This window comes from Bombus fervidus, chromosome 3, assembly GCF_041682495.2.
Source record: "Bombus fervidus isolate BK054 chromosome 3, iyBomFerv1, whole genome shotgun sequence".
Lineage (NCBI taxonomy): Eukaryota > Metazoa > Arthropoda > Insecta > Hymenoptera > Apidae > Bombus > Bombus fervidus.
Window position 1 is genome coordinate 5,802,872 of NC_091519.1, and position 18,160 is coordinate 5,821,031.

Below are 18,160 nucleotides of genomic sequence, written 5' to 3' on the forward strand. Positions count from 1 at the left end.
TATGTTTTAATAAGAGATTTTTATTTATACAAAATGTTTTTCACAAGCTTCATACCATTTGTTAAGTTTTGGCGGATATTTTTTAGGAAAAAATTGTTTAATTGTACACCATACAGCAACATCTGCTATATCAAAGTCCTTTTTATCTGGCCAATTTAATTTATCTGCTATTAAAGATAATATTTCTTGCTTTTTCTTTGTTGATTCTTCAAAATATAAAGAATGACACAAATCTAATATCAAGTCAGTAGTGTTTATCTTTTCTGTACAATCAGAATTTTCATAATTATGCGAATTTATTAATCTACTTAAATATCTTAAAAAATTTGTTTCGCCAGTTATATAGTAACTATATAGACCAGATATAAGTTCCAGATCACTAACTGAAAATAAAGATTTTGTAAGTATATATCTTTTACTATTTAACCATTTCCATAAATATGATTTATTTTACCATTTTTCCAGATCAGTGATAAATTAATAATATTATTTTTGGAAGAACTTGTAGTTGATTCATAATTAACAGACACTTCTTTATTAATACTTGAATGAACGTAAGTTTGTACTTTAATATCAGTATCTTTCCACAACTTTTGCAATGCTGATATAAAATAAGGTTGTCTTTTAGGATTCACATTAATGATAAGATTCACATTAATTGGCTCCTATAAAAGTCAATGTTAATAAATTCTCATGTGAACTTCTTACTTAAAAGATTAAAAATATTATCTTACATTGATATTACCTGGCTCTTATTAATTGTAGAACTTTTATCAACTACTGTAACTTGTTTCGTTTGTCTTAAAAATCCAGAAAGTGTTGAAACTTGCTTCTTAAGTTCTGCAAGTTGTGCCAGTATCTTTTCTTGCCGTGCTTCTAATGCATTATATTCTGGTAGTGGACTCTGAAATAAAATCTTACTTTAAGGTACATTTAATATTACCCATATAAAGAATTAGTGATTACCATAATATAAATTTTAATAAGAGGAATAAATTAACTAGATAGTTTTGAAATAAAGCTAAAATTATTTGACATTGCTATATGGAATCTATCAATTATAATTTAAACATCATAACTAAAAGAAAATTTTTCTATTTTCCAAACATTGTCAAAGTATTTTTCATACATAACATCATCAGTATAATTACTAATCGATCACAATCTAAACCTCACAGTTCAATATAATATTTATGACAATACAGTTTCTCATAAAATATACTCCAAACTCTGTTTCAAGTTAAAAAATACTAGCAACATTCAAGACAGGCATGTATTTACTATTTCCACTTTAGAAAAAAAATGCCTAAAAACATAGGGTTATGGAGAATAGATTTGATAGGTGATCACTAACATTGTTGATTAATGCCAGTAAATATCTACAAAGTACATACATCTTTTTACTGGGTTAGGTTTTACATGTGTTTGGTTATACAACTGTACTTTGTAGCTTTCAGTGCAGTTCTAATTTAGTAAGCTTGCCCTTCTATACTAATTATCAGCGCATTCCTGCTTATCCTTCAAACGAACTGAATTTTTCATCTGCCGTAGCCGCGTAAGGTCCTGTTAGTTGAAAAATTGGAGGGGCAAGCATCGATCAAGTCTGTAGAACCATATTCCCGGTCGATCGTGATTAGTGCTTGTGGAAATTTTGGGAGGAGTCATGCACAACAAGCTTGAGACAGAAGAAACACTCGTAGCTACCATGCTTAATAAACGCGTGAGTAAACCGTTCATTACAGTTAAACTAGCAACATTCTCGTTCACGTCGGCAAGATAACAGAAATGATGAAAACCTTTAAAAAGCTGATAACCTGCTCAGTGATATCAGGCACGATCTTGTTCTCGGCTTCCATATGGTCGTCTGTTGATTGTTCTTCATGAATATTTCGCATTTCGTACATCGTTTTCCTATGATGCAACATTTGTGGCAAGGAAACAATCGGTTTTAACGTATACATTCTCATATCGTTTTGCATTTCGTTCGTTATCCCGTGATTAATTCGTAAAAAAAACCGCCGACTCGTATTCACATTCGATCGTTACACTCTCGTTCGTTTTTCGTATTTCTCGATTTTCGTTTGACGGCCATTTTTCTTTAATCCCCTCTCCCTCCTTCGTGCTTTCATACTGGCACTAATGCTTTCCAACCACTGACATCCGTTTCAAAGATGGCGCCATAATTTTTGTCAAAATTACATCATACGGGAATCTTATGTCGTTCTCACTAATATATATCCATGTACTATCCTACGTGTTATGCTTCCAAAAATTGTTTCTTTTTTGTTTGTCATTACTTAAGTGGCTAATTAAAGCTACATTATTTTCTCGTTCATCTAGGAATCAATTTTGGAAATACATTATTATAATATATATGACGTTAATTCGGTGATTTATCATTGATAAATTATTCTTGTAAATTCTAGTTTTATTATTTTATTATTTAAACAAGTATTTAATAAACATACATTTAATCATAATATATTGTTATGTATGCATCTGCAACTTCTATCAACTTTTATGTGATTGTTAAATGTACTAGAAAGAATGACGTTTGTAGAAAATTCTTATTTTTAATACAAAGTATTTTCTTTTATGGCATTTAGGAAGCAACTGTTGTTAACAATAATTAATAATTTGTAAGTTTGTATTGAAAGAAAAAAGTTGTGCAACATCAGTTTAAACTTGACAGAATTTTAGCTTCACTTAGGAAGATGTCGCGTTCATCGCCGGTTTTTCTTAAATTAGTTGAAATTTATTAATAACTAAATTACATGATAAATATAGGAAAAATTTCTTCTTTGATATTAATAATATTAATTTTTAATTAGTATGATGCTATGAGCTAAAAAGAATGTGTACCGACAAAACGACACACAATTTGGAATTATAGTGGTGTCCTCTATCGAAGCTTCTCTATAACTAAGGTTAGATTTCTCTCTTGCGGGTAACAGCGAATTCGTTCGATCGTGTATGCGAATTAATTGAATAATTTATTGGAAATAATAAGTGTAGTGGATTAAAATAGGGATACTTGTGAAAAATCGAGGAAACAAATAATGCGAAGGAAGCATATTTATCGGAAGTGTGGTTAGAATCGCGTTCTTCCAACCGCGCATGTCGCCACCTATTGTTGATCTGACAGGCTCTTGTGTAGTTACGGTGAAAGCGATTGGATCTTCTGTACGTTTCGTGAGAAATTAAAAAGCAATCAATTAGTTTCTGCATTGTATGAATCTTGTCAGAACTCAGTCGAGTGGAATGTGTCGAGCAACAGATTGTTCTAGATAGGAGAAAGGAAAATTTTGTCAAAGATTTTTCTCTACTTTTGGAGTAGATGCGTTCGAGGCCAGACATGGCGGCTATTCGATGAACCAATTGCAGCAGCGCTCTCTTAAAAGATTAGATATTGTAAATTCCCCTTACATTCGCGTCAGTGAATAATTCTGTACTTATTTTGGTCGTTACTAGTAGTAATACAAGTTGTTATAATTACGGGAAAGTGATTGTCGTTCGTCGACAGAAAAATAGAAGCCACGCAAGATCGTACCGAAACGTTTGATCATGAAAGAATTGTGTTTGGTCACGTGACCATAGCCGAAAAATGGCGCAAAGATCAGAGTACAAACATGAGTTCCATTTCATTCCTACGATGTCATTTGTATTTGTTTACAAGCACGCGTTTCCATAAACCACGTGTTAAGTAAGTGCCATTTCGTTGACAGTGTGTGACGAACAATGACGGGGAGAGGGTCGAAAAGACGGGGCCGACCTCCGAAATCGGTGGTCATGGAAAGGCCCAAAAAATTTCAATACCATCTTATGAAGAAGCCGAAATACTTGCAAAACAAGGGTTCGGAAACACCAAACTCACAACCAAGTACACCGACACCTTCAAGACCATCATCGCCAGTTGAAAGCGAGGAAAGTAGACGAAGTACGCGAACTCGAAAATCTCGAGGAGCCAGAGACAGACATTCACGAAAAGGTGGTCACTCAAGTTCTGGTGCATATCAACGCCGAGGTTACAACCCAAACGTTGATTATCACGATTCTGAATATCATTATGGATCAGACTTTGGAGATGAGTCCAGTGAAAAAAGTGAAGTTGAAGAGGATCTTTTGCAAAGCGATGCAGACTCATCTGAAAGTATAGAAGAACCTGATCCCTCCAGTGACAGTGACTTTTCCCTCTCCAGTTATAGTACTACTAGTGGCACACCCCGTAAAACACTGCTTAGTCAGCAAAGACCACCAAGTCCAGAACCATTATGGCTCCAAAATAGGGAACTGCCGCCATTAAATTTACCTAAATCATCTGATGATCTATTAGTCCCTAGAGAACTTGTTATGCCATGTTTATCTATTTATGAAGTATTGAGACACTTTCGTACTTTGGTACGTCTTTCAGCCTTTAGGTTTGAAGATTTCTGTGCTGCACTTATGTGCGAAGATCAAACTAATTTATTGGCTGAGATACATATTATGCTCATCAAAGCGCTTCTTAGAGAAGAAGATTCTCAGCAAACACATTTTGGTCCTCTAGATCAAAAAGACTCTGTGAATGTTAGCTTATACTTTGTGGATTCTATGACTTGGTCAGAAGTATTACGTTCTTACGTAGAAAGTGATAAGTCTTTTGATCAAAATATTTTACATATTTTATCAACGTGTGAATATCCTTTTACTTCTGTTGAAGATAGAATCAAGGTGCTACAATTTTTGACAGATCAATTTTTAATTACAAATCCAGTAAGAGAAGACCTGCTGCACGAAGGTACACTAAATGGTATTTCATGTTGTTTTATTTCTTATGTATATTTTTTTACATAACAGTTCATAAATGTTCATGTATAAAAATATATAAATTATTATTTAATCAGCAGGAAAATTTTGTATGTCCATGCTGAAGTCTGTTCCTTTGAAAATATGAATGCTAAAACATTTTTCTGTGATTGAACATTATATGTATCAATTTGTATATTAATTAATAATTAATATCTCCTCAATGTCAATATGTATATTAAAAATTATTTTAATCGATTTTTTAATTTATTAATTAATATCTTTATTAATTTATTAATAATTGTTTATCAATTACAAAATATTCTTTATAATATGTCATGATGACAGTATGTATCATAAATACTATCATTTTATAGGAAATATGCACTATGATGATCACTGTAGAGTATGTCATCGTTTGGGAGATTTATTATGTTGTGAAACTTGCCCAGCAGTGTTTCACTTAGAATGTGTTGAACCTCCATTGGTTGATGTTCCTACTGAAGATTGGCAATGTAGTACATGCAAAGCTCACAAAGTTACAGGAGTTGCTGATTGTATACCTGATGTTGAGAAAAATGGTTCACTATGTCGTCAAGAACACCTAGGATTTGATAGACATGGCAGAAAATATTGGTTTCTTGCAAGAAGAATTTTTGTGTAAGTATACTGTACAAAAATAAGAATTTTCTATACGATGTATTGCATTATATATTAAAGAAATGTTGATTGTATTAATAAAATCGGTTATTGTAGTGAAAGTGAAGATGCAGAAGTTTGGTATTATAGCGCACCTTTACAGCTAGAAGAATTAATGCTTTGTTTAGACCGTAATGAAATGGAAGTTGCACTTTATAGAGAATTGTCAGATTACAAAGATGAAATCGTAAGACAAATGGAACTTACAGAACAGATCACTAATCAGTACAAGGGTAACAAAAAATCATACCTAGAAGTAGAAAACAGTGAGTGCATTTCTAAAATTTTGCATCTTTTAAATTTTATTTCTGATTTAAGGGAATAGTATTTAATACTTTATCAAATATGCATTGCAGGTCTTATACAAAAATTACAAAAAGAACGCCAAGAGAAACAAGAAAAAGAAGAAGAGGAGAAAAAAGAAAAACAAAGGCAAGAAGCTGAAGAAATGGTACGCAGAATTCATGAAGGTACAGATTCTCTAGAAGAACAATTGGCAGCTGTCACTGAACAGCAGGAAACAAAATCGTCCGAAGAATCAAATGCAAAAGAAAATACTCAAAAACTAGGTACAGAAAATGTAGAAACAGATGGTGTAGATACCAATTTAACAGATGGAGTAAATAAAGATGTTAAAGCCAGTATATCATCGTCATCTTCTGAAGAAATTGATGAAGAAGTATTAGAAGGAGAAGAAAGTATTTCAAAAATTGGTAAAGATGGTAAGTTGTGCAGTTATAAAATTGATTTAATTAGATAGAATAATCTACATTTTTTTCATAGGAAAAAAACATACTATTGTAACAAGGTCAAAAACAGGATCTTTACAACCTAGGACATTTAATATGGATGATTTAAAGAAACGTAGTAGTGGACAGTTGTCAAAGGAAGAGTTAGAAAAACTAGATAAAAGTTTGAAAGAGGAGGGAGATGGTACTAGATTAACAAGACAGAAAGCTCATCAAATAGCTTCTGGTACACATCTCTTTAAATTAGGGATGGATAACAACTTCAAATCATATGTGAATCAATACAGTACCAATCCTATTTCTCTGAATAAGGCCCAACGTAACGAAGAACGCGATAAAAAAAGGCATTTGTCACACAAATTTTCGCTTACACAGGCCTCAGAATTCAAATGGGTTGGGAGTTTGACAGGAACGCGAGCTCTCTTAGTAAGCACACTTCGTCAGACAATTCTTCAACTCGAAAGTAGCATTCAATCATCATTTATGCATACTAATTGGCCTCTTTTGCGTAAACCTTGGACTACGGCGGTGGGTGCTTGTGTTAATCCCAGAGATTTTGCTCGTGCTCTTATTGTTTTACAAGCATGTATTAAATCAGTAGTGTTTGCTAGTGTATGGCATGATCAACTTGGACACGTGAAATTACAAAGAGTAACAGCCCTTGAACGAGAAGAGAAGAAGCGCCAGGATAAGAAAGATAAGAAAGAAAGAGAAGATGAAGAAGAACGTAATCGTCTGTTTAATTTTGTCAAATATACTTTGGGTTTGAAACATCAAGTATGGAAACAAAAAGGAGAAGAATATCGAGTACACGGACAAGGCGGATGGCTATGGGTATCTACTAGTCGCCGTTACAGATGTTGTGATATCTCAAAATTGGGTCTTCGAATAGGCCCACAGAAAATTATGGTACAAATTAAAGATCAAGAAGGATTAAAAATATTAGCTTTAGATCCTCCTACATATGATTTTTTGATAAAAGAATATTGCTCTTCTAAAAAAGAAGAAAATGATATGAATATTAAAATAAAAGAAGAGATTAAAGAGGAAGAATCATCAAAGGATACAGCAATTGACACATCTATAAAACAAGAGTGCAAAGAAGACAACATAAAAAAAGAACCAATTGAAGATAAACAAAATAAAACGGAAACAGATACAAAAACCGAAGAAAAAACAGTGGCAAAAACAGAACCGCAACAGATTAAACAGGAAACAAAAATGAATTTATCATGTGAGTGTGGTAAAAAAAATATTCAACTATTTTTAAGTATAAACATCAAGCTTATGGTATTAATTTTTTTCTACCCATAGTTTTAGTTGGTATGAAAATCGAGAAAGTTTATACACCTATAAAAGAATTTGAAGAAATTGATATTATTAAGGCACTAACGACTAACGGGAGGCTCCATTACCCAAAAATTGCTAAAAAGACTAGGGTCGACGATTTCTTGGCACGTAGAACACATTTGAAACTTTTAGAAGAAAGAAGATTAATACAGACTGTAAGTAGATATTATTGGTAAAATAAAGTAGAATATAAGTAGTACATATTGGCATATCATTTATGTATTCTTTGAAATATGCATTAATTTTAGGAGAAATCAAAGGAGTTGTTAAATCAATCGACAAATCATAAAGCAGATGGAGATTCCGAAATTGATATAGAAAATAATGAAGAAAGTGATACAGATGGAGCTGATAATTCTTTACAGAATATTCTTACTGGAAAACAGCCTAAAACTATGCCTACATCAACCAGAGAAATGCTGACTGTAATAGGAAAGCGTATTCAACATGTTAAAGCCCAATATGCCAATATAATGAGATTTAGTAAAAATGCTAGTTGTTATTCACGATATTGTAATATGACTGCACCGCCAGGAAAGATTACAACTACAACACAAAGTTTAACATCTACCTGTTATTCTCCTACATGTCTTCAAAAAGCAAGACTAAAACTCGACCTGATAGCATTGTTAAGGAAAGCTAATGCTTTAAGCAATAATCAATCGACATCAAATTTATCAATTGGAGCAACTGTAGCACAACAACAAACAATTTCAAAGACAGACGGAAATGATGAAGCTAGAGATGCAATCAGGAAAGATTTAGAATCCGCGGTAGCATCTGCAACTCATTGTACGGAAGAAACGCCAGCTACGAATGTAGTAAAAGATGTTGCTTCGCCTCCTATCAAAAAAATAAAAGTTGAATCTAATGGTAAAGATGTCAGTTCAGAACATGTAGTGACCACTACAACTAATAATATAGTTACTACTACGACAGTAACTACAACACAACAGACTATAAAGTCAGTTGATGGCGTTATACAGAGTATGCAGGAAAGTACAAGTTCTCAAAATTCAGTTACATTTTCATCCGAAGTTAAAACAAGTGCAGGACAAAAGACAATGATTGTTAATCGAAGGGGAAGAACAGTGCAAAGAAGTACAATGGCTAAGGAATTAAATGCTGATGGTACAGAAAGAGTGTACTCTACTACATCAACCGAAGGAAAAGTTTATCTGAAGAAAGTTGCAATCTCTTTGGCTGATAGGAAAAAGAAGCGCACTCCTGTTAAATACCCTTTATGTTCCACATTTTGTACAAAAAATAAACATCGTAGTATATTGCTACTTCCACAACATGAATTGCGTAAATTGGCTAGAGTTGGTGGACGAATACAAGTTCAAGGTTTTCATCATATGGCCAAGGTATTTCATTAATAAAATTTGCATTAAAAATAATAATATATAATACAATGTAATGAATTAATTTTAATTTATTTATTATAGGCAAATATGTCAGTATGGCCATATCCCTGCCCTAGGCCATTATTTAAGACTTGTTGGTTATATAGAACCGTTGGCATAAAATCACTGGCTGCTGCAGCTCTTCAATTAAGAATATTATGGGCATGTCTTCGTTGGGACGATATGGCTGCAAAACCATTATCTACAGATGGCAAACATCAAATTACAACTGATACAGAAATTATGTCATTAGAAATTCTTAAACACCGTCATGTTGGCCAATTTTTAGATAAAACACAGTACTTACGTAGGAAAGTTGTTATACCTTTGGAACTTCCAAAACAAGTCAGAGGTTTGTATTAATAAATAAATTTTGAAAAATAAGTGATATAATGTGTGATTATGTTTTATAGAAGTTACATCTATAAGAAGTGGTCTGCGAAAAAGGAAACGACCAGAATCACCACAAAGCACCGAACCACAAGTTACAGAAGAATGGGTTGATGAGGACAAATTGGAGCTATGGGAAATTAAACAATATGGTGATAGGTATGTTTAGTAAAAAGAATTGATTTATTCTATGTATTCTGATCTATAACTTCTTTTTTCTTTTCCTATCTATACTATACTATAACTATCTATACTATATTATTTCCTATCTATACTATAACTTCTGGACTTTTGCCATTTACACATTTCATTTCAAGAAAATTTCATACAAGTAAATTTTTTACAATTTGTTAAAATATCTATATTTCCCTACAATTTTATTAGAATTAGGATATTAATGATTGCGTTAAATTCCTATTGCTTTTACCTTATGATATCACTCAGTTCTGACCTATCCTCATTTAACACCATTCGATACTAACCCTCCACTTGGTGTGTGTCTTATCCAGGTTAGAGAAGGCTAATGCCCAGATTATTACTAGGAGTCGATCGGGACAACCACAATCCGCGGTTGGTTCTAACCGAAATGCAGGCGCAAATTCTGGTATGAACGATCAACTTGTTAGTGGTAAAGCAACACCTGAAGAGATTAAAGAAAAGATGGAACAGCAATTGCGCATGCAAAGAGCTGCTCATCAACAAAAGAGAGCATTAGAAACTCTAAAAAGCCCAGCCAATTCTGGTTCACCTACACAAGTTGTAAAAGTTACAGCTAACTCCACTCATGGTAAGATTTAGGTATATTAATCAAATCTATTCCGAAATAAATTATAATTGATTATATGATATATCATATAACTATTACTATTATAACAAGAAAAAATATTAATTTTTTATCACAGATGGCACAGTTAAATTGGTTTCCAAAGTTGCAATACCAGCAAATCCAAACAGTGGGACAAAATCACAACTAACTTCGCTTTTGACAACACCTGCACAGAATAAGCCTTTTATTAGTACAAAGCGTATTTATATGGCGAAATGTAAATACCAAATTAAATATATAAATATTAAGTTAAATATATACATAAATGTAACGTGTATTTGATATTTATGTATATATCTAATATTTTCTTTAAAATAGCATCTCTTGGAACAACAAAAGTTGTTTCTGGACCTACAAGCATTTTACCGAAAACACAGCAAGCTGGAAATCAACAGTCCCTAATTAAAGTTTCTGGTCAAGCAGGTACATTTATAACATTGATTATTTTTTATTCAAGTAACAACAATTAGATTACAATCTATTTTTTTCTTTTTCTGATTAAATTTATATTCATAAAATAGGTTCTATACAACAAATTCAGCAAAGAGTACAGATTATAAGAGGCCCAGATGGAAAGCTTCAAGTTCGAGGTTTGATGCCTGGCCAACAATTAGTTCAAATGCCGGATGGAAAACTTCATGTGTTAAACAATAGTCAAGCAATTACTACTCTTGCACAAACTGGTGGAACAACCATACAGGTAAAATTATTAACTTGGTGTGTGTATGTGTTGTGTGTAAAATATCGTGAGATAATATATTCCAAATAAAAATGATTTATTAATTTATAAAATTCCTTCTTCAAGACAAAAACAGCTACAACAACTACAGCTAAAGTGGCTACGACAGCTAATTGTACAACTAAGACTAGTCCATCCAAAACAACAACAAATACAACGTCGCAAGTACAAGGTGTTCAGCAATCGCAAGCTCAATCTCAGCAAGGAATTCAACGTTCATCAGCAACCACTGTAACTATTGCCACTACACCTACACAACCAACCAAAAATGCTATTGTAGTGGCCAATACAGGACAAATTGTACAAAGTGCACAAGTATGTTACAGTTACATTCAATCTTAATAAAATATATGCACGTAGTAGTAATATATTAATTAATAACATAGGTTATATCTTCTGGTGGACAAGTCATTAGTGGAAATCAAATAGTGGTTACTAATGCCAATTTAGCTCAACAACTTGCAACGGGTAAAGCTCAATTAACGACAATCGGTGGTCATCAAGTGGTTATTCGTAGCACTCCGACAGGCAATCAAATTGTACATTTAAATTCGACAAACAGTGGTATTATTGTAAAAAATACTGTAACACCAACTAAACAAGGTATATTCAAATTTTATATCTTGAAAAATAAATGTTTCGACCAAAAAATTAAAGATAAAACTATTTAAATAAAATGAACTTTTTGAATGTTTTAGTTCCTGTACTACAATCTACTCAATCAACAACTACAGCAGCAACAGGAGCACAGTCAACTGATGCAACAAATAATAGCACTGGTAGTACTACATCGACGAATGAGACATCAACTACTACTACAACTACAACAAATCAAACTTCCAATGCTCCAGCACCTGGAAGTGTAGAAGCATCTTTATTAGCGGGTCAACCACCTGGAACTGTCATTAAATGCGTTACTGCTCAAGTTATACAAACTACTCAAGGTCCTCGTATAGTTTTACAAGGTTTGCAAGGCGCAGATTTTACTCCGCAACAACTTGTAATGGTGCAGCAACAGGTCAAACAGCAACTACTTAAAGGTTCGTATACATGTTATATATGTATTTAATGTTATTAGCATATTTATACTATACATATTTTATAGCCCAAGCTGCAACAGGAAAACAAGGAGTTTTGGGACCTACTAAAATTTATTTAGCTGTTCAACCTGCACCTAGTAGTCAACAATCGATTCAAAGTTCTACAACAGCAAATACACCTGCTACACCAGCAACAAAACCACAAACTGCACAACAACCAGTTGTTTCGCCACCAGCAGCAACTGGTTTGTATCTACATGATTTGATATCTTTTGCATTGATTAAATTAAATTTGTAATGGTATTAATATTATTTTAATTTCGATAGAACCTCAAACGGGAACTGAAAGCATTCCAGAGCTTCCATCGACAGCAATTTCAAGTTCTCCCGAGAAACCGAAAGTAGTTGTTCAACAAGTTGCACAACCTAGTGTGACTACAGAAGAGGAATCGCAAAAAACAAATGTAGCTAATGGTCAGCAACCTTTGCAATCTTTAAAAGAAGGAAACGATTCCTCGGCTAACAAATTTATTTTAACGCCTGATTACATACAACAAAGTTAGTTATTAATTAATATTATCTTTACTGTTTGATTTCAATGGGATAAGAAATATTTAATTGTTTCTATTTTTATTTCAAATATTCTAATTATTACTATAAAAATCTTCAGCCATCAAGAATGCATTGAAACAAGAAAACCTTAATCCTGAAATAGAAGAAAAGCTGCTACAACTACAACGATACCAAGAGAAGCAGATGAAAGGGGGTGTTGAAAATTCAGCAAGCAATAATCAAACTCATACTACGCCTACAATTACGACTCCACGTGTCCCATCTCGTAAAAGACCAGCACCTTCTAACATTCCAACAACGACCTCATCTACGAATGTACAATCAATAACAAATGATAAAGATACAGATTGGGCAGAAACACCTAGAAAGAAGCCCGCATTAAAACAAGAAAATCGTGAAATCCCAAAGTAAATTTCTAAATTTAAGAATAGATATAAAAAATAAAGACTTTTTGTTATACAAAATCACTTTTCTTTAATAATACCATTTACTTTTTAGAGTACAAAAGATTGAACCAATAGAGAATGAGTCTACCCCACAAAAAAGAGCAGCAAAGCTAAAAGACAGTCAAGAGCAACGAAGAAAGCAACAGGTTCACTCACGAATGCAAGTTTTGTTATTTAGACATAAAGAATTACTTAAAAAGGATATTCTAAAGAAGAGAGCACTGCTTGAAAAAGAATTACAGATAGATATTCAGGTATTACATATTAAATATATTTAGCATATGTTATTTGTTATAATATATACACATTCATATAAATGTATTTATATTATTCTTTGTTGAAATTATAGAAAGATTTATCAGCGGAATTAGCTTCGAGAACCAAGGCAGAAAGACACAAACAAGATGAGGTAAAAGTAGGAAGTGCGAAGCGTAAAGCAAATGCTCAAATGTCTCAACAAGTTAGTCCGCCTAATAGAGGTGGAAGGCCAAGAAAGTATAAAGCCCAAGGAAGCAATACTACACCACCGGGTGCTTCAACCGCTGCCGCTACGAATAGAATCAAAAAAGAGAAGTTATATTGTTTATGTAGAACGCCATACGATGAAACGAAGTAAGTACTATAAAAAGATTCTTTACTCATAATATTTATTTAATGATGGTGAATTATGGTATTGAATTAGGTTTTATGTTGGATGTGATCTTTGTAACAATTGGTTCCACGGAGATTGCGTTGGAATTACAGAAGAAATGTGTAAGACACTTTCTGAGTTTGTTTGTACAGAATGTAGACATGCAAGAGATACACAGGAGTTATATTGTTTATGTAAACAGCCTTATGACGAATCTCAGTACGTAATGGTGCCAATTTATTTGTAGTTTACATTGACTTATTCTAGATCTATTACCACATATTTTAACATTCTTGTTTCTGCAGATTTTATATTTGCTGCGATAAGTGTCAAGATTGGTTCCATGGTCGATGTGTCGGTATTCTACAATCAGAAGCAGACAATATCGATGAATACGTTTGTCCAAATTGTCAACGAAATTCTTCCGTTAACTTTGCTAACATGAAAAATCTTAATGCAAAAGACCTTGATCTCCTGAAAAAATTAATTAAGCAAATACAGGTAAGGTAGTTGTAAATAATAAAAAAAGTTATTTGTTAAAATAATATTTTCTATAATTATTGTCACCAAAAATTTTGATATTTAGGCACATAAAAGTGCTTGGCCATTTATGGAACCAGTAGATCCAAATGAAGCACCAGACTATTATAAAGTTATAAAGGAGCCGATGGGTAAGTGTTATTTAAATTCCATATAACAATATTGTTTAATCTTTGATGAATTTAAAATTCAAGAGAAGAAATACAATTTTCTTTAACAGTATATTTCTGCTAATTATGTTTGCAGATCTGCAAACGATAGAATTGAGGATAAATGACAGATCTTACAAGAAATTAAGTGAATTTATCGGAGATATGACGAAAATATTTGACAATTGTCGTTATTATAATCCGAAAGAATCACCTTTCTTTAAGTGTGCAGAATCCTTAGAAACTTATTTTGTTCATAAGATCAAAAGTTTAAGAGAGAAGTTCTCTGAAGGAAAGTAAGCAATCAAATAAAGGATAAACGGCAAAACTGTAACTATAAACGAGTGGAAGTGTTAAGTATCAACGGTTTAATTCGTGTAACAACAGAAATGATCTGTGCCAGTAGAAAAGAGACATCCAAAATAGTCATAAGTATATTAGCAGTAGTCTGTATAAGTTCACTATTTATTAGAATTGTGTGAACATTTAATTTGCCTTCGCAAACTTTTATTTGCATTGTGTCGTACAATGAATTTTGAACCAGAACTTAGAACATTTTAGTACTAAACTACAAAGTTTTCTTTAAGTACAATGATGCTTTTCTCATTACTTCAAAAGCATCATTTATTGTAAGAATTTATTATAAATTACGTTTAATATTTTTGAATGATACAAATATATCATTCATAATAACTACTTTTATTCTTTATTTATACAATTATTTAGACAATAAAATATTAGTTTCTTAAATATATTGTGCTTGTATACATCTTTTTAACAAAAAGAAGCAGTAAATATTTAATATAAAAATACTAAGAAGGTGTAAGTTCAAATTCATAGAATGAGAATTCAGTTAATGTACTGTAAAATGAAAAAATGTACTTTATATTGAATAAAATGTGCAATACATGCTTATTTATTATATTTTGTATATGAAAAAGACGAAAAAGCTTTTTATAAAAAATCATCATAACTTACGGTTCAAAATTCATATGTTCCTCACAGGCATCACTGTTTATGTACATCTATCCAATACGTGTAATAATGCATGTTAAGAATAATTATAAATATATCAAATCAGTGCCACTGAGCGTTTAGAATGGTATGTTTTTAATAATCTAATGCAATGTATTTTGAAAAATTATAAAAACTATGGGAAAAGTGGAAAGCCATTAGAGTTCATTATCATTCAATAAAGAGGAAGAAATTGGTCCAATCACTGTCATTATATTTCATTTAATAAAAAATAAAACCAGTTTTCTCACATCATAGATGTAAGAATTATTTAGCAAGCGCATAATAAATTGTACAAATTTGTTTATTGTGCTCATAAGTAATTATTATTATGTTGTTTTATCATATAAATTTTCTATAAAATTGTTTATAAGTAACATATATGATGTTAGTTGATAAGGAGCAAGCAGATGTTTGCTTTGTATATATCCAAGTAGAAGTGACCATAAATTCGTTCTCATATGACGAGGACATTTAAATGCAAGAAATTGAATTTGATGAAAATATTGTTTATATTTTAGCTATTAAACTACCATTTGTGAAAATTATGAAACTATACCGTGTAGCATATGTACGAATATGTTTAGTTTCTGTATTCTTACAGGATATGAGGACGCAATATTATTTCATAAACGTCTAATGATCGAGAAAAAATATATACGTATATACATACATACATACGTACATACATACAGGCATACATACATACATATTCATATAAAAAGCAGTAAGGAAATACTGTTTCTAATGTTTCACTAATAAAATGCAAGAGTGAAAGTATTTAGTAAATATGTAACTCTTAAATGTTGGAGAACTCAAGAACTTTTATGAAATTAAACTACATAGACTTATTGAATTGGCAACTAAGCGATAGCTGATTTTATCAATACCACCTAATCACAAAATCCGCAATGACTTAATTGCCAACCCAATATTCTGTGAAGGTCTAAGTAGTACCTCCACAAGGAAATTTGTTCTCTGATATTAAGAACTGTGGTTTCATATATGTACGTGTATGTACATTAATACACGTACGTTAATGTACATTAACGTGTATGTTCACGAATTCAAGATGCGTCTTGAAGATTGTCAATCATTTATTTAAGTGAGAAAAAAAACAGATCGCTCAAAGCAGGTTGTACATTTTTGCCAGGATGATGCTTGTACAGTATTTTTAATTCAATGTTCACAAAACCTGGCACTGATCTGTTTTTTACCTTCGACTTTCGATTATAGTTACAGAATACATACAGTTCGTTATTTTGCCCAGATTTATATACATCATATTAGCTTTATTGTAAACTCGTTCCAAGTGATCGTGTCATATGCGTCTCATTAATTTATTGAGGCTCTTCTTTTATCTTTATTATAATATACTTCAAAAATCATCTTCTCAAAGTGTGTCAGTATATTTATAACTTAGATATACTGGAGTGTTATATATTTTTATTTTAATTCTTTGTCGTATTCTATCTTTAAAAAGTTCTATATCCCTAAGTTTGTTTGATCCATATATCACAGAGTTAACCAAAAATTTTAAAAAAATTTTATTTTGTAAAGTATGCCTCAATGGATTTACTCTTTGAGATCTAGTGTATCTTTAATATTCTTCCGCTTTGCCTCAGAATATTATTTGACTCATAGAGACTTATAAATAAAAATTAACAAGTATTAATAAGTATTCACATTATATATTAATGCGAGCGGAATATATGCATTTGGAAGTATGTAATGCTCGGTACTAGCTTTATTGATCTTCGGAGACAAACGGAAGAATCAGATTGTATCTCAAAAAGTTAATCTCCCAATATCTTTTACGAGATGCACGTGCACTTATAAAATCGTTGAATACTCTTGAAATTTGAATACGTTAAAACAAACTTGATCAGATTACGGTCATTCTATCGAGTATTCTTTCCTTACATAAGAGCGATACTTGACGACATACTGGAATAAAGGATTTTTCTGTAAAAAATTGTAGAAATACTTCGACATATATTATATATTAGTCGTGTAAGTTTTTGGCATGCTACTGAAATGTAAAAACTGGGTGAAGAATTTGCAGCCACGTACATTCTGTGCTGCTCTATTTCACTTTGCCCGCTTATTAATCATGTAACGAGGTGTTTATTTCTATTAAGAACAAAAGCAACAAAGTGTGATTACATAACTATATTCATCTAAATCTAATACTACTAGTTTATAATAAATATATTTGTACTAATTTTAATCATAAACTTTGTTGTTTTTATTGCACTATAAATATAAGTTAGAGGAAAGCATAGTATGTTAATTTACATTTTTTAATTTGTATTGCTTAAAAAATAATAAACTACTGTATGACAGTGGCTTCATGAAACTTTAAAAAAGCACATTAATACCGTTTAGTAATTAATTTTTAGTTTTATTTGCAAGAAACAATGATTTTTGTATAAAGAAATAATGTTATAAATGATTTCGAATTATTCTAGTATTAACATCATCATTTGTATTACTATTAAGTGTAAACTTAAATATTTCAAAGTTCAAATAATATTACACAGGACCTATATTAATAGCTATTTACATTCTTCTGTTATGATTTGAAACAAAAGTAAAAATGTGTCATTTATGTGAATGCATATATTACACATCTTTTGTCATTTTTTAAACTTTCTCTCAAGTTTTTATTTAATATGAGTTAAGAATACATGTACATACATATAGTAGAATTTCATAAATTCTCTATATTAGTGACATTATTTAATAAATACGGAAATTTCTTATAAAATGTTGTGCAAAAGTATTGTGTATTCTGTTCAAAAGAGTCCAAAACCTCGTCGT

General features: G+C 31.6%; 3 protein-coding genes across 7 annotated transcripts in view; 2 read left to right on the forward strand and 1 right to left on the reverse strand.

Moving 5' to 3' along the window:
• LOC139985863 (probable aminoacyl tRNA synthase complex-interacting multifunctional protein 2) lies at nucleotides 1–2,155 on the reverse strand. 2 transcript variants are annotated; one of them, XM_072000693.1, is made up of 4 exons: nucleotides 1,815–2,155; nucleotides 746–904; nucleotides 455–665; nucleotides 1–383 (listed from the first exon to the last, which is right to left on the reverse strand). In XM_072000693.1, exons 1-4 carry the CDS (start codon nucleotides 1,977–1,979, stop codon nucleotides 25–27), a joined length of 894 nt encoding a protein of 297 aa, XP_071856794.1. In that variant the 5' UTR covers nucleotides 1,980–2,155; the 3' UTR covers nucleotides 1–24. The 2 variants fall into 2 exon arrangements, with proteins under 2 accessions (XP_071856794.1, XP_071856793.1); XM_072000692.1 differs by having other exon boundaries at nucleotides 1,797–2,154.
• Nucleotides 1,384–18,107, forward strand: E(bx) (nucleosome-remodeling factor subunit NURF301 E(bx)). Of its 4 annotated transcripts, XM_072000645.1 has the most exons (26): nucleotides 1,384–1,720; nucleotides 3,726–4,789; nucleotides 5,163–5,445; nucleotides 5,542–5,750; nucleotides 5,841–6,206; nucleotides 6,268–7,467; nucleotides 7,548–7,738; nucleotides 7,832–8,950; nucleotides 9,032–9,341; nucleotides 9,403–9,538; nucleotides 9,889–10,166; nucleotides 10,282–10,422; nucleotides 10,524–10,628; nucleotides 10,727–10,905; nucleotides 11,011–11,259; nucleotides 11,331–11,547; nucleotides 11,643–11,984; nucleotides 12,050–12,229; nucleotides 12,312–12,542; nucleotides 12,655–12,964; nucleotides 13,056–13,257; nucleotides 13,353–13,615; nucleotides 13,686–13,853; nucleotides 13,940–14,135; nucleotides 14,221–14,305; nucleotides 14,421–18,107. In XM_072000645.1, exons 2-26 carry the CDS (start codon nucleotides 3,739–3,741, stop codon nucleotides 14,621–14,623), a joined length of 8,214 nt encoding a protein of 2,737 aa, XP_071856746.1. In that variant the 5' UTR covers nucleotides 1,384–1,720; nucleotides 3,726–3,738; the 3' UTR covers nucleotides 14,624–18,107. The 4 variants fall into 4 exon arrangements, with proteins under 4 accessions (XP_071856746.1, XP_071856750.1, XP_071856749.1 ...); XM_072000649.1 differs by lacking the exon at nucleotides 1,384–1,720 and having other exon boundaries at nucleotides 2,935–4,789; nucleotides 12,312–12,458; XM_072000648.1 differs by lacking the exon at nucleotides 1,384–1,720 and having other exon boundaries at nucleotides 2,935–4,789; nucleotides 9,922–10,166.
• LOC139985872 (4-aminobutyrate aminotransferase, mitochondrial) overlaps nucleotides 18,107–18,160 on the forward strand; it is a 2,986-nt gene continuing 2,932 nt past the window's right edge. Inside the window, exon 1 of the mRNA XM_072000709.1 lies at nucleotides 18,107–18,158. Within this exon, the coding sequence (XP_071856810.1) occupies nucleotides 18,107–18,158 (52 nt within the window). The remainder of the gene's footprint in view (nucleotides 18,159–18,160) is intronic.